The 27,842-nt window shown below is 39.6% G+C and overlaps 1 protein-coding gene across 2 annotated transcripts; it reads right to left on the bottom strand.

The window, feature by feature from the left end:
* Window positions 1–11,350: 11,350 nt before the first annotated feature.
* Window positions 11,351–27,794, bottom strand: TMEM106B (transmembrane protein 106B). Of its 2 annotated transcripts, none has more exons than XM_086742410.1 (8): window positions 27,679–27,794; window positions 24,107–24,328; window positions 21,197–21,260; window positions 19,829–19,988; window positions 18,817–18,957; window positions 18,676–18,725; window positions 13,692–13,745; window positions 11,351–12,951 (listed from the first exon to the last, which is right to left on the bottom strand). In XM_086742410.1, the coding sequence occupies exons 2-8, from the start codon at window positions 24,324–24,326 to the stop codon at window positions 12,813–12,815; spliced, it is 828 nt and encodes a 275-aa protein (XP_086598536.1). In that variant the 5' UTR covers window positions 24,327–24,328; window positions 27,679–27,794; the 3' UTR covers window positions 11,351–12,812. The 2 variants fall into 2 exon arrangements, with proteins under 2 accessions (XP_086598536.1, XP_086598538.1); XM_086742412.1 differs by lacking the exon at window positions 27,679–27,794 and adding an exon at window positions 27,121–27,245.
* Window positions 27,795–27,842: the final 48 nt, after the last annotated feature.

Genomic DNA, 27,842 nt, shown 5'->3' with positions numbered 1-27,842 from the left:
GAGTAGAAATAAAGATCTTCTGTGACTTCTATACATCATTAATTGCAAAGCCAGCTTTAAACTCCCCTGATGACGTCACTCTTTATCATTTGTGCAATTTGAATGGGTGTTTTTCAGAGCAGAATTTGTTCACTTCAGCTAAAGAATAGTTTTACCTTCTGATGACAGACCCCAAACCATCCTTTTCTGAACAGTATTATGCTAATGATAAATTTGATTACCATGTGTTTTCAGCATAGCATTCAGAGACTTAAAGGGGAGACAGCAAATGCAATGGATAAGTAGCCCACATGGGAAAATGTGTGTACGTGTGCAGGCGCATACATGGACACACAGGCTGAATCACCAATCATCCTAGAGACCTCCATAATAAAGTAATTGCTCTTCTTGACACTTCAGATGAAATTTAGGCCAGATTCCACACAGCCCCAACCGATGTCTCCTGGCAGTTGCTTGCACAACTCCGTGCTTCACACACCTCCTGCTATCAATCAGCCATCCTAACAGAGCGACCACTGCCGCTGCGAGGCATCTGCACTATTTGCCACGCACCCTCCCACAGGAATCCAAACCCCAGGAACCTGGGTACATTCATTTGTAAGTCTCTTTGGTAATTAGTTCAAATGATCAGGCTTGGGAAACAAAAACAACAACAAACCCCCTGCTCTGCCGCACTACAGCAATTCATCAGAGGTCGTGGCCACAGTGTCTAGCAAGATGACCACATCTACTGTAGTCTCACAATAACAGCTGCAAACATAGATCCTAATTTTCCTGAAGACATAACAGCAAAGAAATTCTGGATTGCTGGAAATAGTTACCTGTACATGCTTGGATGGCAGATATCGAACAATTACCCAGAAGAAGCAATGGATGAGATTCCACCCACTCATAGTTCAGCATCACAACATTAGTAGCACGCAAAAGCTGCCTAGATGACCTTCTCAAAATAAAATAGGTATATTATATCCAGGAATGTATTTAGTGAAGTCCATCCTGAGTGTATGACATTGTCAGGTCAAGGCTATGCTCATTACCCTGTAAGGTAATACTGCTAACAGTATCTATTATACAAAAAGCTCAGGAGACTAAGAAAATAATAATTAAAAAAAAAAATCAAGCAAAACACCATCCTCATCAGCCTAAAATCCCAGACCAGTTTGTCTCTTGCACAGTCACTGCAAATATATTCTGTAATGTCAGAGATGTTCTTCAATACCTTATAGACATGAAAACTATGGAGGAGCCTGGATGGGAAACACTAACAAATCTGCTCACTGCATTTGTTGAAATATTAAACATTTGCATCCTCCCAGTGAATTTCCCCTCCCCCAGATATTAAGGAATAACTCAGTCACCTCAGGCTATTTTTATTGACAGGTATCCATTTACTACAAAGTTAAGCATTGCAGAAAACAGACACCACTCCAGATACACCGACACATGTAACTCTCAAATAGACTCTTGTTCACACCACAGGAAAATTGCTTTCAAAATCTGATTTGCAGTGATTGTTAACATATGTATCTTGAAGATATTATATCCTAAAAAGTCTCTCTGTAGCAAAGGGATAAGAATAGCCACATTTTCAAAATAAGGAAGACAGTTTGCTCTTTTTTTTTTTTTTTTTTTTTTTTATCCGTTACTGCAGTTTGCTTTTTAAAGGTGGCAACTTGAGAGCCTGGGAACGAATTCACGAGTTTTTGTTTTGAATGCCAAGCCTGAGCCATCAAGCAACACACCTGATTTTAAATAAATTACTAGATACAAACTTCAAGTCCACTATGTGACTGCACTAAAAACCACACAGGGCGGCACATTTGAGAAATAAGATTTTCCCAGGTGTGTATTACAGACTGAATTTGGGATATGTTTCTCAATGTACTCTTTTAATAACTTGCTACCTAAGGATGATCATATGGTAAAACTCAAAAGTCTGAACAGGTGCCTTCAGTATTTCATTCCCTAGGTAGCAGCACAAAGTACCTTTCAAAGTACTTTAAAATACCAATGAATACATCTAGTGGAGAACAGAGTCAGAAACTGATACCAAGACAGGTACATTTGCACACTGCAAAAAGGTTTTTTTTTTTACATATTAGGACTCTGTAAGACAATATGTATTTAAAGTCATTGCTCTGACATGTTAAGGGAAACTTGCACAGTTATGAGGTCTTGGAGCTGCCTCAGTAACAGCAGAGGTGTCCCCAGGGACAGAGGCCACAGCTATTGTTTTTAATCAAGAACAACTCTTAACAATGCTTTTTTTTAGTCCAGAAATCTCAACAGAGCCTCTCACACAAGCACCTCTATGTCTAACACACATTTAGCTGATTCTACCAACGTTCGCACTAATATAATGGGAGCAGTATTAACTGCTGTGCTGGTACCATCCCCTCCCACGGATTTACAGTGACCTTGCAGAAGTCTAGGTTTAGGAACGATCCAAACCTACTGAATTCAGTGGCAGTCAGGGGTCATAGTTTCAGCAGGGTAAAAGGTAATGCTAATTTACAGGGAGTTAAAATGTTACATCAGTCCCCTTTAGAGTAATTCTGAAATCAATAATTGTGTAATCCAAACATTTCTGCCTGAAAGCAAGTGCATGCTTTGGCAATCAATTTTGTAGGCCCCAACTATTCCCACACTCAATTTTTCCATTTTCTCAAATATTTACTTCTTTTATGAGGCTGAAGGAGCACTAGGAGCCCTTTTGGGGACTTGAAGAGAATATTTTTAGAAGGGAAAGGTAGAGAGCACAAGCAGAGAATACAATTCCATTCAGACAGGTCTCAGCTACTGGTTAACTGGCAGAAGCACATGCTGAGGGAGAGTCCTTCCAAGGAAACTCTGGAGTCCCACAGCCAACCTCCAGCTGGAGATGGGGAAAAGGCCCTGCACCACCCAGGAAGGATTAATGCCTGCAACGAGAGAGCCTGGGCATCGTGGGGCTGGGGAGCAGCTCTGATGAAAAAGGGCCTGGGCTGCTGGCAGGGAGTGAGCTGAGTGTGAAAGAGCCCACAGCCAGCCCCGTACCTTGGCAGCAAGCTTCTCTGCAGCGTTTTTCTAGTCTTCTGAAAAAGACTATTGTCAGTGCCACTGGTGCACTGCTGGTACGGCACAGGCATAGAACAAAAACAGTAGGTAGCACAATTGGACAATAATGGATTTTTTTTTTTTTTTTAAAAAAAAAAAAAAGCCTTATGTACCTACAGACACACAAACAGGGATTGCTCGAGGTCTTTCATGGAATTCACCTTCTTGGCATTGACGCTGTGTATTCTAACTGCTGCTCAGTTAATACATGGTCAGGTCTTTTACATGTTAAAATACAAAACAGACCTCTGAATATTCACACACTCAGAATGGAAGTCATATACTAGGTTTATTAGATTGAAACTGTAGTCCATCTGAATAGTTCAACCGGGACAGTTCTGCTCTTTTCTGGAAGGTTATTTTTGCTTCTGGAAGCAGAAGCACTTTTAACCAGGTTCCCCTCCTCAGAGAGCACCCTTCAGCTCCTCAAGCATCACCCAGACTCTACCCAGCTGGCTCAGGAGGCTGCTGCTGCTGGACCACACCACATGCTCCTGGCACCGCCTGTGGAGGGAAGGCAGCAGCGCACTCTGACCCCACCAAATTGGTTTTCATGTAAAAAAAAAAAAAAAAAAAAAAAAAAAAAAAAAAAAAATTCAACAAGACTCAACAGCACCAGAATAAAAGCGAGGGTGCCTTAGACTGCACTGTAAGTAGCAATCAGTTAAATCTGGAAATAAATTGGCAATAATAGTATGGTGGGGAAATTTGTTTGGTTTTGTTTTTTTTTTCTGTGTGTGTGGTTTTTTTTTGTTTGTTTTGTTTTTTCCTCGTTCTTTTTTGGAGGGGGGTGGTTTTTTTGGGGGTTTTTTTTTTGTTTTTTTTTTTAATATAAAGGACCCTGCCTACTCCTTCCCCTGGATTTAGCTGGTCTCATCAAGGTTACTAAGTAACCTTGAGTTGTATTCAGCATTTCTACCGCTCTTTTGAGAAGAAAATTGAATCCCTCCCGTGTTTGAGAAGCCTAGCTTTCGTTTAAATAGGATTTTTCAAGTATTAGCATATCAAACAGTGTAGTTGTCAGCATGCAACGTAAGATTAGCACATTTTATTTTTTTCTAAGTCTCAGCTTCCTTCTGTCCTACTACTTTGCATTTTTAGTGAGAGCAAACCAAAGGCAAGCTTCCTAGCCATCTGCAGGAGCAGGACACCAGCTATGTCTACACGACAGCCTAATTTGCTTCCAGAAATCAAAGAGTGGCTTAAATCCACTGGGTCCTTCCGTGAACACTGCTGGCCCTTCTAAAATCTACAAGGCAACACTTCAGTCTTGACCCCTGAGAATATCCACTAATACCAAAAAGCTGCATCCTGGTACTCCACACAGGGTGACAGAGATGTCGAAGTGGCCAGTACCCTCTCTTGATCATAAATAGCTCACAGGGAAGTCAACCGTGTCAGATCACACAGCATGTTAAAAGCGGCATGGAAACACCAGCCCTGCCCCATCTCTGGATGGCAGCAAGCAAAAGTGGCTGTAGATGTTACGAGTTCTAGAATCTATATTCTGCAGCAATGTTTCAGGCTTCTAAGGCTTATTTTAACAACTCTTTGCATAGTTGTTGAAAAGTCCACAAATTTAGTGTCAGCGTGGAAACAGTTGCACTGATTGTGTCAACACGTTTAAACACATTGAATGTAAAATTTGGTCACAAGCCTATGGTAAGTGAAATCATTTAAACAGATCCCCAAGCAGACAGCTACTAAGATTCCCCAAACCTAAGCTACTTAAGACAGACTTGACATTTAAGAAATAATATATACCCCAGTAGTATACAAGCCTCCAAAACTAATGAAAAACAGTAAGTCTCTATCTATTATTTTTCTAGCTATTACCACTTATTGAGGTAATTCCTGTATGACTCCGCTGACCAGTGCGAGAACAACAGCCCTGTGGTACAACTGTCAGAGGAAAAGTCAGACATAGGCAAGTTACGTTCATTTCTCAACCTCGGCTATATTGCCAGGGCTGCTAGAAGTGTTACTTCCTAAAAACCTCTCGAGAATGATATACATCATTACATTTCAAACACCCATAACTGTAGTTAGTAGTTAGTGAAATGTTACATTACAGCGATGCCACAGCTCCTTAATACAGTAAAACTAGAAGTTGATTAGGTGATTCACTGGCTCATGAAAAAAACAGCCCCATTATGGAACGACGTCAGCTCCATAGTGCCCATGACAGCTGATGAAAGTGTGTGGCACCTGCTACCCGTACACAGGAAGGATGAGTGAGGCATCTCAGCTCTCAGGCTTAAGAGACTTAAGAGGGATTCCTGGAAAGAAGGAAAAAATAGAAAAAAAAAAAATCAAAACAAAAATATAAAGGGATCTTTACCTCATCTGACATCAAGAGACTTCTAGCAAAATTAAATGTGTGATTTGGTATTCCTTAAGTTGCCAGATAGACATCGTCTTCACACAGGAAGGCAATTAGTGTCATTCATCACTAGTGTACCCAGGTGAGTGTATCGGCACAGTAACATATTCCAAGGATCTGCTCAATTACAGAGTTATATAGAAAGCTGTACGAAATTTTAAGAAAAGGAAAGCAACCTCCAGCCAGCTGCAGAAACCTCCAAAATCTTTACAAGTTTGTCTTTCTTGGGTCTTTGAAACCAGGCCATTTTATGATGTCAGATCTTTCAGTAGTTAGATCTCAAAACCAGCTACTCTGGGTGTTCTGGAATAGCAATTTTTAGGTCTTTAAACCTGTCCAAATTAACATCTGTTTACCTATTTCCATCTGTCAGTGTATTCCCTTTCAATCCTTTTCACACTCCCCAGCTGGATAAGGTCATGTTTGAAATTTGACTGGTAAGAACTCACCTTTCTACTCCCCTACCTGCTCCAGGAAGAAAAAAAAAAAAAAAAACCAAAACAGGAAAGGAATGCAAATCATGTAGTCTGAAGTATTTGGATCAAATAGAACTGTTCACTGCTGAAGACGTGCTTTTACCTACCTGTCCCCAGACAGGTACAACAAGAGAGAAGCTGTTCTTCGCATTTCTTCAAGCTTTTATTTACATACAGTGAAATATTGCTTAAAGGTTATTGCATTGTTCTCCAATTTACAGTGTTCAATAAAGGGCTTATCCAAGTAGGAAAGTTTGGACAGCGGTTACATCAACTCTGAAAGAAAAAGGACCATTTGAAAAAGAAGAGAGCAAAACATGACTGATGTTCCCATCTAAACTTAGTCTTTTTTTAAAAAAAAATAAAGATTTTCAGAGATCCACAAGCTGAAACAAAGTAACCTAAACCATCCCCCTCTCCCCTAAGCCCCTATTATTTATCCATTATAAATCATACCAGGAAAACAATGTAGCAGTCAAGAATATACAAAAGGTTTCTCTAGGAGAAACCATAAACAGGTATTCCAAAACATCTGTAACAGACTACCTGTAACATCTGAACATGTTATGAATGTCTTGAAGGCTTTAGATAAAACCATGTTGCTTGTTGCCCAGCTTTTAAAGAGGAAAGGTTTTAAGCAATAATGGTTGTACATAGCTGTACTGGGTCTGGCTGGGATGAAGTTAATTTTCTTCCTAACAGCCCATATAGTGCTGTATTTTGGGTCAGTGGCTAGAACAGTGCTGATAACACACTCGTCTCTTGGTTAATGCTGAGTAGTGCTTGTACAGCACAGTGGTTTCCTTTTCCATTGCCTCCACCTCTTCCAGCCCCGCCCCGCTCTGTCCAACCATGTGGTGAGTAGACTCGGGGTGCTCAAGATGCTGGGTGGGGACCCAGCCAGGACAAATGTCCCCAACTTACCAAAGGGATATTCCATATGAGCTCATGCTCAGCAATAAAACCTTGAGGAAAGGAGGAGTAAGGAAGGACGTTCGGGGTTATGGTGTTTGTCTTCCCGTTGTCAACACCTGCCTGCTGATAGGAAACAAATTCCTTATTTTGCTTTGTTTGTTCACACAGCTTTGCTTCCCCTATCAAACTGTCTTTATCTTGACTCCTCAGCTTTCTTGCTTTTGTCCTTCTGATTCTCTCCACCATCCTAGCAGCGGGAATAGTGTACTGGTGACTGTGTGGGGGCTCATCTGCTGGCTAGGGTCAATCCACTGCCACAGCCTAGGTTTTTAACTCTTACTTTAGTAGTCCAGTAAGACTATAGTAAGTTGGTTACATACGGTGCTTAGCTTTCAGATACCCCAATTTATTAGACTTCAAATGAAACATAATATTAAAAAAGTAGATTGCAAAGTTTTTACATCACAGAATGCCAGTAGTTAAAAAAAAAAGTCATACCATCGAAAATACATTAAAGCTTGTGGGAAAAATATGGGGAGATACGGGAAAAACTTGTGGGAGATATGGAAGGAGAAGAGAGAAATATTAAATCAGTTTAAAAAAAAATACATGACTCAAGGTTTTTTAAAATAGAAAATTTAATATCATTCTTCAAATCAAACAATCCTGTCTATAAACATATTCATAATGAAGTTAACTCCAGATTTTGAACCCCTAAATAACAAGATCCCTTGTCCCAGTTAACTTACATTAAGATATCTTCCAAGTCCTACAAGTCAATCCCAAATTACCCCTTGACTTATAGTATTTATCATGCTTATGTTGATAGATTGTTTGCTGCACAGTTACAAGAAGAACAGTTACAATTCTTAAGTTACAAAAATAGTTATCACTCATTAGTATTTCTATACATAACTTAAGCTATTATATGCACAGTGGATGTAAACAGTGGTTAAGTTTGCTTCCTTTAACAACACAAAAAAAAAAAAAAAAAAAAGAACTAAATCACTGACAGTCAGACCCAAAATATTCAGGCATTGTAATATACTTGCATGTCTGGCACGAAATATTCCTGCCCATGCAAAGCAACAGCAGTTTCAGTACCCAAAAGACATATGCATCCAGGTTGTAAGACCGTTATGATGGTTAGTGGAAGAGGACAGTATGAGGATCAACGTGTCACTGCCACCAAACAGCCTCGCACTACGCTGCAGGGCCTGACACTAACTTAAGTTGTCCAGATTCCTTGTAGACAACTGTTTCTGTCCACTAGGCCTGCCTACGTCACAAAAGCTGTAGGGCAGTAGAACAAACTACCTCAAACTATCCCTCTTGTAATGGCTAGAATTCCCCAGCTAAAGGTAAAATAGGAAGGTGATTTCTCAAGTAGACAAACACCAGATGGTTTTGCCATACCCAAATTATTGTTTTCAGTATGTTTTGGTTGGGTTTTGCCTTGGGCTTTATTCCTCCACCCAAAGCCAAAAACCAACAGCAGTTGAATGTAGATTACTTATCTTTCCTTTTCAGAAGTAACAGTAAGCCTGGAAGCATTGCTAGGGTTGTGGCATTTTGTTAGATAGGCGAGTAAAAAAGTTTAGTTCTCGGAGGTATTACTGCTAGTCTTACTTATCTCTTAACTCTCAAAGTCCAGTCCAACTGATGTTAAGCTTCATGCAGCTGCCCAACTCTGAAACAAGTCACTAATTTCAGAAGATGCTGTCTGGGAACAGACAGAAGTTCCACTAGAGAATTGAGGGGTGGGGAAAAAAAAGCAAAACCATAACTAATAACCCCATCACTACCACAAAAGAAAAAAAAAAATGAATAAGACTTAACACTTTCTTTAACATTTTCTGAATCTAAAAATTATCTTTTGCATACTACTCCAAGCAGTCTCCTTCTCATCATGAGGGCACAACACTTGACTCAGATGGTTAAAGACCTTAACAGTTAATCCAAGCACTTAGAGATTCACTGCTTAAATGGTTCGCTTCATACACCACATGCTAAAAAGCCCAGAGTTATGTTTGCAATGCATTACTCTGAAAAAAATTTATTCATTTGCAGAACTTCAAGGACAATTTGGAGCAAAGTCAACTAAGTCATGTACTGAAGTCTGCCAACATAAGTCTGCAAAACATAAACACCACAATGTAAATATCAAGGTCATGCACACATTAGAAGTGCATTAAGAACTTCAAAGTTATACCACACAAGAAAAAGATACTTATGCTTGTCTTCACAAAAGATTAAGAATTAAGCAACTATCCCTTAAATATAAAGATGAGTAAACAAATTATGAGTGAGCTTCTACAGGCTTCTCCCCACACCAGGAATTCAGAGCAAGTGTCAGGTGCTACATCTTTTAGTAAGAGCATTTTCCTTTAAATATCTGCAAATGGATATTTGATGGTTAGATCTTCGAGTTTGTTTGGTGGCTTTATTAAAATTCATGTATTTTTAAAGTATTATACTTAAAATGCAAAATGATTTTGTTCCCCAGATCAGAATGGCCAAATACCCAACATTTTTACACATTGAAGTGTTCCATATTAATTTGCCTTAAGTTATAATTTTGAAATTTTACAGTTATTCTATATAGAATACATTAAGTTTTGTTTTTCAATTGTGCCATTACAGTGCAACATCTGGACTAGTGTTTTAAGAGATAACTAAGAGAGCTTCCATTTTAACATGCAGCAAGGTTTCGCACAGGAACTGCCATCATGAATTCAAGTGAAAAGAATTATACCAGAATATAGGTCAGTATATATGTATTTGATAGTATTTCAAGATTATGTGGAAATTACAAGTGAAATACAAATCACTTTGGAAAAAGTTCTTCAGAAACCATCTTACCAGAAAAAAAAAAAAAAAAAAAGATTCTTCAAGCTGACCTTCTGGATAGAATTTGTACTTACTGATTTACACTGAGCTGAAAGTCTTGCCTTTTTTATTTTAAAAATCAAGATAAATAAGTGTGAAATAATTTCAAGTCTGTCACTTGGACGTATTCTCACAGCTTGTTTACGAAGTTATACAAGTTAATACTGACTTCCCTTAGCGTGTTTCCAAGCTTAGCCACAGAAATCAAGTCTAAGTTAAGTATTCAAACAGATGCTACCCTGATTATCCGATGAGATGTTATATTAAAATTAGTACTTAAATTCAAATACTTGTCTTGTTTGGTTAGTAATACACTTACACTTTGGCAAGGACATACTAGCACATGTGGAACCTTAAGCCTTTGATTCTTCTCTGACTTAATTTTGAGGATTCAACAACAGGATCTTTTACCCTACCCTTTATTTTTTAAAATGAGAACTCTTAGTCACTCAGTAAGTCTACCATAAATTGACGGTGTCAAAGTTGACCTCCATTAGATATCCCAGATGACAGATATTAAGAGTTTTATCTTCCCTCTTCCACCACATACACAAAAATAATAATTCCACTTCTAATTCTTCATTTTAAATTAGCCAATATCAAGCATTTCATGCAACTTAAGATCGACAGATTTAAGTATGTACTTTGCTCAGCATGTCTGCCAAACTTTCAAAGGTCAATTTGAGTCTCAACACTGCATAAACACTGTAACCTCCCCCCACCATGGTTGTTCAAATAATTTTATCATTATGCCATTCCAGTTAGATTACCTCCTATCCTTTGAAGAAAAATTTTGTTTAAATTGATATAGAAATCTGCCTAGAGCTATTTTCTTCTTTTTCTACTTTAAAAACCAAAACAAACACCACCAACACTCTAGGTGTAAATACTTAGGCCGAGGAGCAAAAATCCTTCTCACTTGCTGGCTGACTTCAGATCCGCCATGATTTAAACCAGAATTCTCTCCCTACTCTCCAAGATAAGCAAACCTTTCTACAACAGATAACACAGAAGAGTTTACCTCTCTGCTGCTAGCCAGCTCCCCACTATTCTGGTCTTTAGTTATCGCCTGTATCTTTTCAGACAAGCTTCTGCATGCTTTTCATCACCCACAGGACTGAACCTCATCTAGACTCTAGGAAGAGCAGAGTCAATTGTGAACTAGTTTCCCTTATGAATGTAAGCTATAATAAAGAATGTTAACTTTCAAGTGCCCAAATTCAAGAATAATTATCAGAATGTAACTACAGTAAGTCATCAGAATTGACCATTCCAGTTCCAGAAGTTCTCCAAAGCCAAAAGCTGACATCTTCATGTTATCAACAATTATATGAAACTGACAGTTTAGGTTCCAAAATTTTTCATAGATATTCAGAGTAAGTGCTCATAGCAATTCAAACAGAGGAGGGTACTTTTGTATGGTTATTTAATTTCTTTTAAATCAGTCTTACATTATTGATATTCTTCCCCAAACCCACCCAATTAGGTCCATCCAAGAAAGGACGATAAAGAAAAGCATAATATAGATATGTACCTTCACTGAAGTACTGGCATGTAAGAGATTGTTAGTTGCAAGAAGTTACTCAGCAGCCTTTTTCCATAGTGTTTATTGCTAATTCATTTTATATAGCTTATTTCCAGGAGATGGGCAGCATAAAAACCACAACATCTATTTTTAAAAATGTATTATTCATTACAATGCAACAGTCTCAACAGTACCTTCTTACAGCTGCATCTTATCTAATTCAGAAATAAAACAATCTTGATCTAGTTAGTTAAAAAGTTTTGTATATAACCCTTCCAATAGTCAGCCTTCAGAAGACAAGCAATTTTGGATCCAAAATTTATAATCACCATGTTTGACAATAACCCCAGAAGTTCTCACTGTGCAAACTATCCTACTGAAACTATTTAATAGCTTTGTTATCAGTCAGTCTCATGATTACATCAGCATTTGCTCTTACAGAAAGAATTGCTTTATTCTCCCTTACATAACTTTGACGTGAACTGTGAGTGCTCTGGAGATTCAGATAACTACTGCAATGCTTACTGAGCCTGTGCACTAAACATACACACCCCAACGTATTAACGCTTACAAGTAGCTTAGACATACAGTATATTAAAACAATTAAAATGATGAAAATTTACACCAAGCTGCCCAAACCCATGCTCAAACACCTCCCCACTTAGTTACAACTGCACAATCTTGATTTTAATAGTTGTATTCAAAAGTTTACTAGAAAACAAAGCAGAAAGAGACTGTCAAAACCTTTCCCCATTCATTTTGTACAGGCTTGAATTTTTCCTTTGTCAGTAATGATTCTGGGGTTTTAGTTTCTTTTTTTTATTTTAAATCTAACGACATATATTCTCCTTATAACATCCCAAAGGTTGCAGAAGGGAATATGAGAAGATGCCAGATTCAAGTAATTGTACATTCAAGTATAGTGTTATCCAAGGGAGCTTTCCTGGCTTTCATAGACTGCATGTCACCTCTAATCATGTACAGCAAAAGAAAAGTATAATCCCAAAATAAAGAACTATCGCCACTGGGTTACTAACAGAAGTTTCACATCCAGATACCTCAAAGTAATCTTGTTACTTAAGTAGTAATACTGCCAGTTTCAACAGTCAAATATCAAGAACTGAAGTATAAACTTAAAGTTTATGAGTATCAGCTTTTCTAAAATGTTCATTAGTGACACTTTTCACCTAAACACAGACACACACAGTTACTTTAAGTTGATGTACCACACTGTAAGCAAAGGTCCCAATTCAGTTCAAGAACCTGATATTCCCTCTCTCCCTCCCACCACACACCTGACAGAAGTGCTCACAGTAACAGAAAGCAAACAGAAGGGGAAAACACGACACTTAACAAGTGCATCTATATACATTTTGCACCATTTTCCTCCTTGCATCTAAAGGGAACAGGTCTTCATGTTCGCTATGCTTTACATGCACATACTCTCCCCTTCACGTAGTACCAGTCCTATTCAAAGGATCTCTGCAAGCATCAACAGCAGTCATTCCACACTAACCAACAGGTGCTTTTATTGCGGAGGCTGAAGTACATTTAAATATTCTGACTGGCCCAGTTGGTAGGTTGTGTTTCCTCCACAGTCCACATACTGGTATCTCTCCTGGGATATTTGTTCAGAGTGGCCAAAGTAAGAGGTTGTCACTGTCACTCTTGAAAAAAAACAAAACAGAAGCAATTTGTTTTGTAAGGGGCTTGAGTTTCTTATTCTAAAGATCAGTGTTTTTATATTAGTAAGGTTTTTAAGGAAAAAGTTTTGGACCAAAATAGATTTTAAATAAAAGTCAAAACCAACATTAGTTTACCACTATAGATTTTCTTCATGAAGACACTTGGTTCCCTCAGTACAGACTTATTTTCTAAAGATGATGGTAAAGCTGAGGTTTACTCATTAACACCTTGCTTTGTGAGGAGAAAGCCAAATATTATAGAAGCTACAGCCATGGTGGGTTTACACCTCCCTCCCCTCAAAAAAAGACCGCACCATACTGCTATTTATGCTACCAGCCACGAAAAGCAGACTCTGGCAGAGTATAGACTCTGCAACTGCTTCAAGATCACAGAGATCTCAGCAATTTCTGAACAGTGGCCAATACACAAACTTATTTCAAAGTACTTGAGACTTTAGTAGCTCCATGGCTGCAGCCCAACTGCAGAGCAGATACAGTAATAACAGTTGTTCCACCTTTTCAGGTGTCTTTACATCAGCAGAACCTGTCAACAGACACAGTTCAGTTTCAAGAACTCCGAGGCTACGACACCAGAAAGCAAGTTAATTTCATTTTATCTATGATGTACAGACTCCAAGATTAAGTATATCTGAGTAATATTTCAATGATAATTACATGACTTTTGAAGTTGTTTCCAACAAATAGAAAGTCTGCATACTTACTGCATCATCACTACTATATTATGCACTTTGATAGATGCTAAAGTACAGAAGTCACTGCAAAAAAGAAAAGCAATTGTTAGATTTGCATTGAGCTTTTACAGGTAATTATATAAAAAAGCAAGAATTGTGGCTTCAACTGGAAATTCTGCTATCTGTATATATTGAGACTATGGAGTTGCTAGCAATGGCAACTAAAATATTTGAAAAACACTGACAGTGACTGTATACTCACGATCATAGTTTAGCCCTGCTCAGGATTGAGCTACATAGTCTCTCACTCACTCCCCCCACCCTGGAGCAGATATAATAAAACAAAAATTCTCAAGGTTTGAGATAAGGACAGGCAGAGATCACTGAAGTTACCGTTATGGGCAAAACAGACTTGACTTGGAAAACTATTTATTATTAAAACCAAAGCAGGATAATGAGGAAGAGAACAAAAACAACTTGCCCCCACTACTCCCTCTTCCCAGGCTTAACTTCATTTCAATTATCTCTACTCGCCCCCTGCTCCAGCCCTGAGCAGCACAGGGAAATAGCAAATATAGCAAATAGGGGTTATGGTCAGTTCATCACATGTTGCTTTACGCCACTCCTTCCTCCTCAGGGGAAGAACTCCTCACATTCCTCTCCTGCTCCAGCATGGGGTCCCTCCCACAAGCCACAGTCCTTCATGAACTGCTCCAGCGTGGGGTCCTTTTCCACAGGGTGCAGTCCCTCAGGAATCACCTGCCCCAGCACAGGCCTTCCATGGGCCACAGCCTCCTTTGGGCATCTGCCTGCCCCAGCGTGGGGTCCTCCACAGGCTGCAGGGAGATCTCTGCTCCTCCGTGGGCCTCCATGGGCTGCAGGGGGACAGCCTGCTTCACCATGGTCTTCACCACAGGCTGCAGATGAATCTCTGCTGGGAGCAACATTACTCCTCCCCCTGCTTCTTCACCGACCTTGGTGCCTGCAGCCATTCCTCTCACAAGAGGAATTCACAATCAGCTCAGGCAGACACCTCTCAGGTTCTCTTCATATCTCATCTCCTCTCCACTTCTTGCAGCCGGGCTGGGCTGAGTTGGGCCCAGACGGCCGCCTGGTGGGAGGCCAGAGGGTGAGCCCACAAGGCTCTTTTTTTTTTGTTACTTTTCCCCTTCTTAAATACGTTATCAGGGAAAATTCTGCCACCAGCTGATTCAGCCCTGGCCAGTGGCAGGTCCACTTTAGGCCTGGTGGAGTCCACTGGACAAAGGGGAAACTTCTAGCAGAACCTGCCACCGTAGCGCCGCCCCCCACCCCCACTAAATAAAACTAACACACTCACCTAGGTCTACTTCTATATTGTCGTAGTTCAGCCCCAACGGGGACCAGACTACGCAGTCTCTCTCTCACTCCCCCCACTCTCCGAGAGAATAGGAGGAGATTTGACAAATAAAAGAAAACCAGGAAAAAAAACAAACAAACACGTGGGTTGAGATTGAACAAAAAGTAAATTTAACAGTAATGACAGAAGAAAACAAGACAGTGATGGAACACAAATACAGTACAATAGCTCACAACAGATCTCCACATCCAGTCTCTTCCAACTAGCAGGGAGCCTCACTTCAGCACCCTCCTCACTTATACACTGAGCATGATGTCAGATGGGATGGAATAGCCCTTTGGCTAATTTGGGTAAATTAACCCCAGCTGTTAGCTAATTAGTTAACTATCCCAGCCATAGGGGCTACCAGCTTCAGTTCTCCACCCAGCTCAGGTAAATATTAACTCTATCCTGGCCAGAACCAGGACATATATACAGTCTTGCTTTCACATGAACTATATTCACATGTACATGCTTACATGTAACACCTGTCAAAAAAGTGTCCTGTGAAACAGCGTTCACTCCATCTTCCAGAAGCTAACAAAAGTTAACCTGAACCACTACAGTATCCCTTCATCACTGATAAAGACTTTTACTATGAAAGGATATAGATATCATTTCCTGCAACTTCACTTCATGTGAAATTTATATACAGACAGGAAAATTTACAACAAAAGATAGATGTTATGCCAGCTTCAGCATCTTTTCATGTAAAAGTAGCAATTTCTATTAAAAAAAGTCCTGAAGGCTTGCTATTCTTGCTCAAAAAGTATCACGAACTTCAGAAACTCCCTTTTTTTTTGCACTCATCCACTTCTGTATTATGCAAAGTAACCTTTAACCAATCTGCAGAGATTTTGAAGTCAGAGCTATTTTTCTCTTGTGAAACATCCTTTTCGGCCTTACATTTTCCGACATACACCTACATACCAGTTACATATAGAACACTATGTTAGAGTATGCTCTCCCCCTAGTTAAATAAATTGCTCCTGGTCACAACTTTATCAGCTCTGGAATGAAAGGCGTGTGATCAGTACAATAAGATTGCATGGCAGCCACCCACAATATTTGTATGCCATTATAATTCTTTTCCCCAGCACCAATAAACATATGATGAAGTATTAAATAGTGAATAAACACAGGCTATCCAAATTATATGACAAATAAAAGAGTTTGGTATTAAAGTTGTTTTATATCGATATCTGCAGTAATGATAAATTTTCCCCCCTCCCCTGCTAGGCTTAAAGCAGGATTTAGTTAAACCATAATGCCAAATATTCTCAATTATTATAGTTTTCTAATTTAAAATACAGACAACCTGCAACATAATGTAAAGCCAGCTTGTATCCAACAGCGCACACTGGCTGACAAGCAGAGAGGCACAACACCAACATACAAGTGTTTTTTAAGTCCAGATTATCTGCAAAGAAATGTATTTTTAAAGAATCAAAACACACAAACTAACCAATAAGAAAAAAAGCCCACAAAATCCAAAACCAAACACATCACACAACACAAAACTGTAGCTAGGAAACTACATTGAACGTGAACTCCACGTTGAGCCAGCTCTCCAAAATGTGTAGAGCTGCCCTGTATGATGCTGATTTAATCACACAGGTCTGCTGAATAGAGGTGATTGTACGCAGACATTTCAAGCCTCTAAGATCTCCTGCATTCAGCCTAAACTGATTTTACATGACACATACTCTTCAGGATCCAAACAACTTCCTAGTTGTGACTAACACAAGACCTAAATTGACTAGCTGGTGAAACACCGAAGTGTGATCCCCTGTACAACCCCCAATGCTATAACCCACAATACTACTATCTGTATTACAAATATTATCCCAGAGCCTTCACTGGAAAGTTAAATATTTGTGTGCAGAAAAAGTCCAAACACAGTAACAAATACAAAACCCCATTAAGACTAGCTGAAGCTATGTTGGCTGGGTGTTCAAACTAAGGAAGCTGGCTTGCTGTCTCCAGGGTCACTTCAGACAGCAAATCCAGGCTTTCAAGACTCACAATACAGTGAAAGAGCAGAAATCCATAAACAACAACTGTCAACAGGTCATGGAGGTCAACTAATATCAACCGTGTAGCAGAAAAAATGAACTGTAGTTTTGTGTGTGGCTCAAATTCTGTTCAGTACATTTTAAATACATCACAAAAGTAGTCAGTGCTACTCACAAGCACTAGAACCTTGCTGTATCAGCCTGTACAAGAACTCAAAACCTTAACTGACAAAAATTTCTACAGTTTTGGGTCTCTTATTATCAGTTATAGCCCATGCTTAGCATCACTGTGCTGAAGCAATGAATATTTTCACATGCATACAAATCACCTATTAGTCTGCTCTTCTAGTAACATTCCCAAACACTCGCTGTCCTGAAGGAGGGCAAGCCCACATTACAGACTACTGGGACTGACACATGACAGTTTCTCTGCCTCTACTCCAAGACTGCACAATCTACCTCTAAGCTAGACCAGTAAGCACATCATTGCTCCATACTATCACTGAGGCTGCAGCCATGAAGCACAGGAGCCTGAAATCCATTCAGTTCAGGTCACAGGCAGAGCAGCTTTTGCCTGTCTGCATCTGTATACAAATCCAGTCATCCACATTTCTCTAAGGTTAGTCACCAGCTTGTAGGTAAAAGTTGCAGCTATTGTTGGAAACAGACTCTCAACAGCATTACTGAAGTTAAGGCCACAGTACTGACCATGAAAGAAGTTTCAATGCATTACTGCACCAAAAGCACGACTAGATAGGTATTAGCATAAGTTCTATGAAGGCCACTTTTATTTATTCCTCATGCATTCAAAGGGTGAGTAGACTCATAGGATTCAGTGTTTACATAAAGCTAACTTACATGCTTTTAAGAGGTGACAGAAGAGCACCACCACCTGTTTATTTAGAGTTAGTCCCCAGTTCATTATTTCATACTTATTTCAATTTATTCCAGCACTTCAAAAGCTATAAGGTTCTCTCTCACTCCAACGGGCTGATATCCACTGGAACTGCATAGAGACCTGAAGTCTCAGTAGTTAACTCTTTCTGTTCAGTCTGCATTTCAGTGTAAGAGAACTAACATTTGGTTTTGTTACCGAGATATACTGAGCTAATAATCTATTGGTCAAGTGAACTTTCAGAAGCTATGAATAAAACTGCTTAGAGGACAGGCTGCAAAACACTGCTTACCATTGTACACACTTGGTTGGAATAAAAGAAATACAAATTAGCCTCAAATTTGAATTACAAATTGCTTTCTATAGAATTAAAAATAAATTCCCTCTATCACCAAAGAAATTTGTCAGAAACTTACCAGAGAACTTGTTAGGGGAACACACCTGCACTTTCACCCCACAAAGCAGCAGGTCCTAGCTATTGCCAAGGCCTAAACCATTGGGACAGAGATACCATTCAAAGTGCCAAGAGCCAGGTACAGGAAGTCTCTATATTAAACCACTGAAACAACTATGGTTTAACTATTTTTCAGTACAATTAAACTCAAGCAAAGAAAATGCCACAACGTCTCTGCAAATAAATTTCTGAAGACTTTGAGAAAAGTAGGTTTTAGCATAATTGGAATTTTTAGTAAGACTTGTGATATATTTAAAGCTGAGTACACTTACAACATGTAGCTCATTTCATCTTGTATGACTGTGGGCACCATATAGTCAATCTGAAAAAAAAAACCACAATGAAAACGCAAGTTATTAGATTTATATATGAAAATTAACATGCATTCAGCTTTGAAAGTCTACCCTATTTACCTGTTTCATATCCAGAGGACCAATGTTGGTGATGTTGTTTAGTCGTGCTTTGCCAATAACTGTTTTTGAAAACTGAACTTGGGCAGTGATATTTGCCACTTCAACAGAATAATAGTTGTTGTTTGTTATATTTAGTGTGTTCTGAAAAAAACAAAACGAAACACTATCAGCTATCCATTCCGTGTATTTTGATGAGCACGCATTTTGAAATTTGTGCCCGAGACTGTAATACCTGAAATTATGCAAGTATAATGGCCTGGTTCTGGCTCGGACAGAGCTAACATTCACCTGAGCTGGGAGGAGAACTGGAGCCGGTGGCCCCTACAACATATATTTCCTGCCTTCTAGGACTGGGGCGGAGGAAGGGCGTAAGGGACCATCACTTTATCCCATTCTCAAGTTTTGTGAATATATTGAGCAGCACAAACTTTTGCACAACTTCCCTGGTGATGACCCTCCACTGCAAATACTGCATTTCTTCCTATCCTTAATTATTCCTTCCAGGAAATTTAGCTATCAAAAGGACTCTTTTCTCCCATGGCTGATTTGCTTTATTTCAAATGAGAAACCTTGCCAAAAGACTTTAGGCAATCTGTATTGACTACATTACCAAGAGGTCAAGCAGCTTCTGGTAGGAACTCCTTTAAGTTTTAAAGGTGGCTAAGAAACCATTCTTCCTCAAAAATCAGTTTTGACAGCTGCATAACACCAGGGCAACACTGAACAACATTCCTACATACACACACTACATTTCACTCATATTCCAGAAATAATGGAATATGTACACAACTCCACAGGCACTGTTCCCATGAAAATAGAAGATCCAATGGTAGCCTGTAGCTACACCTCTATTAACTATACCTACAGGAACCAGCCAAAGCAGGTTGTTATATCTACTTTTACTTCTTAAGGCACTAGCTAAATCACAATTTCTATGTATATTAAACTGTCACAGTAGCATCTCTTGTTGCATTTATCAATCACAAACATCCAAACAGATAGCTAGACTTACCGTAATATTTAGATATATTATACGTCTACCCTGTTCATAAGTGACATATACTGACTTCACACCAATGTATTCAACGTCAATTGAACGAGGAAACAAGAAGAATACAGCCAGTCCAGAAAGCAGCAGACATACAGTTACAGAAGCAGTCACGTAGAGCTTTCTGGAGAAAAAGAGAGCGCATTTAAAGAGTCAAAAGCACATTAAAAAATAGTGGCATGTTATTTTAAGTGGTAAGGAGCATGACTAGTGAATACAACTAGTTCAGTCTATTTCTAGCTTTCAAATGGGAAAACCAAAAAAGCTATACTGCACTTCACCTCTGTATCTCAGAGATGTTACTCTTGTATATACATAAAAATTCAAGTTTCAAAACATATGGTTATACCAACATTTGTAACTTGAGGGAGACGGAAGAGGTAAATATTTATGTGCTTTGAAACATAAGCACTTCGTCTTAAAACTTATTTATAGCAGAACTTTTGTCATTCTGCAAGACTCCTGCACAATGCACTCAGAAGAATAAAAGTCTCGTACGCCTTTCATGGGATTCTTTGTCACAAAAGACTTTCAGGGAAAGTGTTAGACTTCTGCTAAGGAACAGAAAATTCACAATTAACCTTACAGAAAAGGTGTGTGTTTGCATGATAATAAAAAAATACACAAACAAAAGGCTCTAGTGTTCCAATTTTGAGAAAACTATAACTGCAGTAAAGTAATATGCTTCAACTTTGTACTACTATTACATCAGATACATGATTCAGGACAGTATCATCTGAAGTTTTTTTCCCAGCATCATTTCTGTTTACTACAGAAACATTCAAACATCAAGAAAAGAAAAAGTGTCAGAACAAGCAGCTCTGAGCAGTGCACCTTTAGATTAGAGGAAAAAAATTAGATATGCTATAACAGAATTATGAATTTGTGGATTTTGCTAGCTGCTCAGAGCTTTACAAACAACATTCTAGGTGACTTATTTGGACCACTGCTACAAAGTAAGTTATCACTTTACTCAGACTTTAACACTGAAGACATATCTGCTTAAACCAATTAAGATGCTACAGAGATTGAGAAATACTTGCATTAATACTGTAAATATTCAGATAAATAACTACATGAAGAGATGATACAGTACTGCTTTGTAAGACATACCATGACAGCAGTATGCACACCTGTTAACATCTAACTCTTGGAGAATTATTTATTAAGGTTGGTATTACTCAGAAGCAGGGTTCTTTCAATACCGAATGCAAGAAAACATTCCAGTGATTTTTCCTTGATTCTTCTTAACACTATCTCCTTTAAATTCCTGAATTTTAACTAGAAGAGAAGAATTAATTGTAGATTCACATATCACAACTATTAACTTACGTTCTTCTTGGCCTCAGTCTCTGATCACTGTATGGAATTAATGCTACCAGCTGATTTTCCTGCCCTGGAAACAAAAACACCCTTTCAGAATTTAAACAAACAAAGAATAAGTATTGTTGCAGTTACTTGAAACAAAGAGTGCCCATTATAACTTAATGCACCAAAGAATAAACACTAAAGATAAACATTCAAATTCCAGATAAGGACACAAGTAGAATATTACTGTAGCTTATGCCACTCTCTGAATTAGAACATGGCTTACACAACACAGAGTGGGAAAAACACCAGGCCCACAAAGACCAAAACAGCAACAAATTTTGCCTCTGTGCTGCATACATGCACAGCAGGCCACATGCCTCTGGCACTATTTCCTCAAAAGAAACGGAGGTACGTAATAGCTTCCAGCTCTCTGTGCCAGACCATATAAAGTCATAATAGAAAACATCCAGAAGCTTGGGCAGTAAGAACTGATCCAGAAAGCATTCTACACGTATTCTGCTGAAAAGAAGTAGTCACGTTTGTTTAAGAAAAAAATACATGTGTTGCCACAGCCACGCAAATTGATACAAGTTACACATACACCGCATTCTGGAAATCACTGGTATATACAACCATTTCTTATAGAATCATAGAATGGTTAGGGTTGGAAGGGACCTTCAAAGGTCATCTAGTCCAACCCCCCTGCAAGGAGCAGGGACATCCCTGACTAGGTCAGGTTGCTTATGGGACTGAGCTGAAGCACTCTGGATGTCAAAAGCCATCTACTGGAATTTCTCCAAACAAGAAGTTACTTCACTAGCCAGTATTTTCATATGGGTGATATCGTAACAGTGGAAATAAAGAACACAAGCACAGATGAGCTGTTGAAAATCTTGCCTGTATAGCTTTTGCTATTTGCTGTACAAGAACACTGAATTAAGATTTATCCATATGAGAACAGAGAGGCATCAGGACCAAGTCACATTTGCATTTTTTAAGTCAAATGCAGAATTTGACCAGTGTTATCACTTAGCTAAATCAACTGCTTCAAAGTGATTCCATGCTGAATCACTGAGCAAAGCATGCTAACTAAGCAGGCAGTAGTAAAATCAACCTTCTAAAAAAAAAAACTCTACCAGTTTAAAACAATTTTCACCTCAGCTTCAGTGAAGTATCTTCAACTTTTGAACAAGACAGCACAGTCCTACTTTCATACTTTACTATACTGAAAAGCTAAAGCTGTCCAAGAAACAAAGCAGTTTCGTGTGTTTACTATACAGTTTAGCCATCCTATCGTGTGTTATAGTCTTCCCTATTAGTCATGCAGTCATTCTGTGAACACTTAATTTTTCCCCTCTCCCGTTAAGAAAAGTGATTTTTTTTTTTTCTAAAGTACTAAGGAATAATTAAAAAGACAGCCCTACTTGCTCTAATAACTCATTTGAAGTTCTAGCTTTAATCACATTATTTTGTTAGAACGTATGGACAACGTGCATTTTTAATAGTTACTGCAAAATGTTTAATAAATTAACTAGCTCACATTTGTTTAAGTGTTACATCCAAGAATCCTATAAAAAAATAAGCTTTTGAATATAGGAATCCTGCTATTGCTGCATTTTAGCTAGCACTATTTTCAGTAAAACTTGCTACTGATATTATCAAGTATTTCAAGTTAGCAAGCTAACAGGACAAACTTCCTTCTCTATAATCTTTCAGTTAAGATAACTTTCAGTTGCGTAGCTTTTCCACACTTCAAATTTGCTGAATTTCAGGGTACTCAGAGAATACATCGTGGTATCAAGTTTAACAGGCAGAACACAAATCTCTTAGAGTATTTACAACTGTTTAAATATCCTGTGCCCCCTACCACTTATTTGCAGGTGAGAGAAGTATTTGTGAACTATACCAGAACCTAATCTGCCTGAAGCACATGTGCAATGACAATATGGCACAGGCATGAGTCAATTTTACTGAGCTGCTGGGCAAAATAAGTTCTGAGAGCTTTTACACCCAATAATCTATTTTGGATAAGACTTCTGGCAAAAGAAAAGCAGTCTCAAACACTAAGCCTCCTCATCAGCTCCTCCCCCTCATCAAAGGGAAGATCTTACAGCTGAAGCAGAAGGCTGTGCCTTGGTACACTGCATTTGCCACTTTCTCCTTTTGCCTGGTTTCAGATATCCTGCATTCTCCTTTCAAAGCCCTCTTCCTAAATAGTTATTCAGCTGGCTTATTGTACAGGGGAGAAGTGTAATAAAGCAAAATGTTTTATTTAAAGGAAAAGTAAAGGATGATGGCAGCAAGTAAACAAAACTGTTAGGCATGAAGAGTAAGGCTGTGCAGTCTACTCCTTCCTGGGGCAGCCAGAGATCTTGTGCATTTTTCAACTCCCAGCTGGGGTACTCTGCCTAGCAGGGACAGATGGGATAAAGGGAGGGTAAAGGAATCGAGGGTCACTGGCAGCAGCGAGGGCAAGAAAATTCACTATAAATTATCAGAGAAGAGGTGTTGTAGCACAGGTCCACTTTTCCTTCTCTGTATTTGCACATATTTTTGCAAAGTTATATATTGACTTAAATAGTTTAAAATAGGTAGTTAGAAAAAGATGCAATTAAACATCACAAAAATAAAGGCTTGAAAATTCAACTGGCAAGAGCTAGGGTTATGTGCAAATTTAAAGGTGAGAAGCAAGGAACACTGGCATTGTACAGACAAGAGAAGACCCAAGAGGTAGCAGTCAAAGCTGACTCAATTTGTTTTGTTCATCCAGTGTAATCATAACAAAATGCTTAGTGCTAAAAAGTTAAAAATATGAAAAAAACTTCATCTTGATTAGGAGAGCTATTTGTTATGGATTACTGTAGTTACAACTGCACATGTTTATGAGGTAAGTCTATAGGTTAAAAAAAAGGAAATAAGGAAAAAACTTACCTCGTGGAATTCTTCCTGTTCCCTGGCAAGTCGGACAGGTGACGCTGTCTCTTCCTGTGAATTCCACGTAGGGAAACTGCGATACATCTCCACATCTGCTATCTTCATTGTGCGATTCCGAGTGAACTAACCCATTCCTCATGTTATCGGACACTGTGCCTCCATCATAACCATCTTCCTTGCATGCATGCATGGGCAGGTGAGAGAGTGATTTTCCCATGTCTAAAATAAAAGTCAGATGAAAGTTTTCAGGGAGGACAACTCAAACACGGCTTGCATTTATTCCTCCGCATCAGGTAACTGTTAGTCTACGGTCATTACCGCAACAAGACTCCTGTTGCCCTCTGTTCAGATCCCTTAAGATCTAGCTAAGGCCATGTCATTCCGGAGTCAATCCCAAGCACAAGAACCTGAACTGAGAGCTTTGTTCAGATCCTCCAGTATGCACAGGTGGAAGGGGGATCGATGAGAGGCTTTTACATTAGGACAGTACATTCACTGGCAAAAGATTACAACAGTCTAGCAGTGCTTTTCAAAGGATTGTTTACTGTATAGACTTTCACATAACACATTAATCCTTGTATGAACAAAAAATTTAAGACTTGGCTCTAGGAAGCAAGTTTGCAATTTTCAGTGGTTTCTAGATGCACTACAGACTCAATTCTAATATGCTTTTTAGCTCAGACTTCTTTTGAAAACATGAGATCAGCAACTGGTTTCCAAGCTAGAAATATAAATCTCGAAGTGTTTAAACTGATGATGCCCTTTAACCCCAAAGAGGACTGGTTCACAGGAAAGTCAAGGAAAAAAAAAAAAAGGGAGTTAAAGTTTAACAAAGCTGCTGGCAATACACAGCATTTACAAAGACCTGTTAAAAAAAAGTACTAATCACAAAAACATTTTTGCTACCTATGCAAATTTTAAATTGTCTCATTACTGTAGCTTTTCAGCCATGACACTGAAACTACCTTGAAATACAGAATACTTGAAACTAAAGGCTGTAATGAAGTGATGCAAGTGGAAACCTAAATTTGCAACAGGTTGAAAACAAACTCAAAGTTAAAAAGAAATAAATCTGTACAGCAACGGCAATCAATTGCCCAGCTTATCTCCATAACCTGTCTAGTTACTTAACACACAAACACACCAGCCACTCAGTTCACCAGTGTCTTGGGGAACAGGATGATATAAAAAGAGCATGCAAAACTTCAGTTTTTCCATTTTAAGTGGCATTTTTAAAGTGGCTGCTAGTAATTATCATGCTGGTTCAATGAGAAAGGAAATCTTAAGAGGAAGTTTGAGAGTGCCAAAAAAGTCAGAAAATTTTAAACCAACAACTCAACACAGAACAGAAAGATGTCAAATACTTGCAATGGTAACAGAAGCACAACATTAATTCATTATATTGCCACAAAGGCTAGGTGAATGTAGGAGGGGAAAAGTAATTCAACAAATGGCAATGAGTCCCAGCTACTGTTCCAGCAAATATGCAGCATTATTTTATTAATTTAAGTCATTAAACCCTTACAAGAAGGAAAACTATTTATCCTTATGCTGCTACAGCACTTCTTAAACATTCTAAGTGTAGGAGCCATTCAATAATGGAAATTGTTGAATTAAAACTATTGAGCTACGGAAAAAAAAAAATTCTGAAAAAGCTGTTGACAATGTTGACGATTATTCCAAGTGTGTTTTTTGCTTACTGTTCTCCTTGTAGCTGACCTATAGCTTTTATGCTGCAATACCCAAGTCTTGCAGTTCAGTAGCTGTCACAGTTATAGGTCTGAAAGCTTAGGGATCAGTTTCTGGTGCTGTAGTGCTACAACTGTATTCAATTTACCTGCTCTACTGATGGTAGGCTCAGGCTATGTCTACATTAACAACTAAATACATAACAAGCATAACTCTAAAAATAAACAGTTACTGAGGATCCAACATCCACAATATACATGTTTTCGTGTGTTTTTTTCATACTAGCTCTTGTCTAGACTGATGACACCCACACATAACTGAAGTGCACCTTCTAGTTTTAGCTTCTTCTAAAAGGAAGAGTTCACATACTCTCAGATCACACTGTGATATGAACCAAAGTGCAGCAAGCAAGAATGACTGGGAACTCCTTTCAAGAACACACCCTTTATTTAAACTAAAATACTAATGCAGATGTAACCTGCAATACCAACTGTACCTGAGCTTCACTAATCAGAATTTAATAGTGTTGTTCTGCTGCTAGAGACTTAGGAGAGACATCTATCAGTTCAAAAATGAGAAAAAAAAAAAAAGACACAACTATCTTCAAGTGAAATGTTTTTGTCCACATGCTTTCTACCCTAACGAAGCGATGAACCTTATTACAGCTGACCAAAACTCAGGAACACTTTGTTCTTCTATCCAGCACTTATATGCTGGATACAGCAGTTCTTAGAATACATAATTTTCATATGTGACAGCCTTTTTAATGTCACCAGTCACAAACTCTGCTTAACAGCTGTGCTTTGACCCAGTCTCTCCCCCCTAACTGATGTATACCCTCCAGTCTCCTTGGACTTGTTTGGAGTTTCCTTGCATTCACAGTCTATTAGAAAGAGTTTGGTAAACTAAAAAATGTTGTGATAAGTGGCTTTTGTTCAAGACTGTGCCCTTCAGCTTGCTATGGTGCTGTGGCATGATAAGATATAGACAAAACTCAAACAATGTCCCTGGCATACAGAACCACCACATCCTGAGTTACATGCAAGACTTGAGGAGAAAAACTTTTTGTTTATAAATTCAGTGAATCCCTGTAAACTAGATTACTATACTTCTACAAAGAGTTACAGTGGCATTCTTAACCCTTAAATGCAAGTATATAAACTTGAGGTTACAAATCTACTTCTTTTTCAAAACAGTAAAAGCTTTTTAACCTCAACCATCTTCTGCCCTATCCGCTGTTGTTTAATTACAAACAACGCAAGCTCCCCCAAAACAGAGAAAGCTGCAAGACTGAGGCCATGACTTGGCAGCCACAAACTCGCTCAGCACGGGCAGTCACGTCTAGTGCTGCCTTTCACGATCCCTTTAGAGACCCATCTCTCAGGCACAGCCTGCTCGGTAAGGCTGGCCACATCAAAAACACAGAAGTCAAGATCCTCTCTTGAGATTCACGGATTTTCTCCCCCATCAAGCCGGAGCGGCAGCTGCTCTCACAAACATGGCGAAGCGCCCAGCCGACGGGCGCGGACCAAGGCCTGGCGGGCTCAGCCGCTGCCGGGCTGCCCCGGGCGGGCCCCTGCACCCACCGACCCACCCACCCACCCACCGACCGCCCCGGCCGGCAGGCGGGGGTCTCGGCTCGGAGGAGCGCGGGCAGCCGCCCCAGGGTAAGCAAAGCCCCACTGCGGGCCTGCCCAGGCCTCGCCGAAGCCCACGAACTGCGGCGGCGGCCCCCGGTCCGGCGCCCAGCTCCGCCAGGGCCGCGCAGCCACAGGCCGCGCTCGGCCCGGCTCCCGCCCCAGGCTCAGGCTCAGGCTCAGGCTCAGGCCCGCCGCCGCTTCCCCCGGCTCCCCTCTGCCGCAGGAGCGGCCTGTCCCCACCTGCGGCGCGGGCTCCGCGAGCCGAGGGACAGCGGGCAGCGCCGGGCACCAGAAAGACGGCAGAACCGCAGTCTCCAGCTGCGACGCAGCTGCCCCAGCGCTAAACCCCGGATCGGGGGCGTGCGCAGGCGCGGGGCGGCGAGAGGCGGTGCCGTCTCCGCCCC

Source organism: Chlamydotis macqueenii, chromosome 2, assembly GCF_036417535.1.
Source record: "Chlamydotis macqueenii isolate bChlMac1 chromosome 2, bChlMac1.mat, whole genome shotgun sequence".
Taxonomy (NCBI): Eukaryota; Metazoa; Chordata; class Aves; order Otidiformes; family Otididae; genus Chlamydotis; species Chlamydotis macqueenii.
This window is presented reverse-complemented; position numbering and strand designations above follow the sequence as displayed.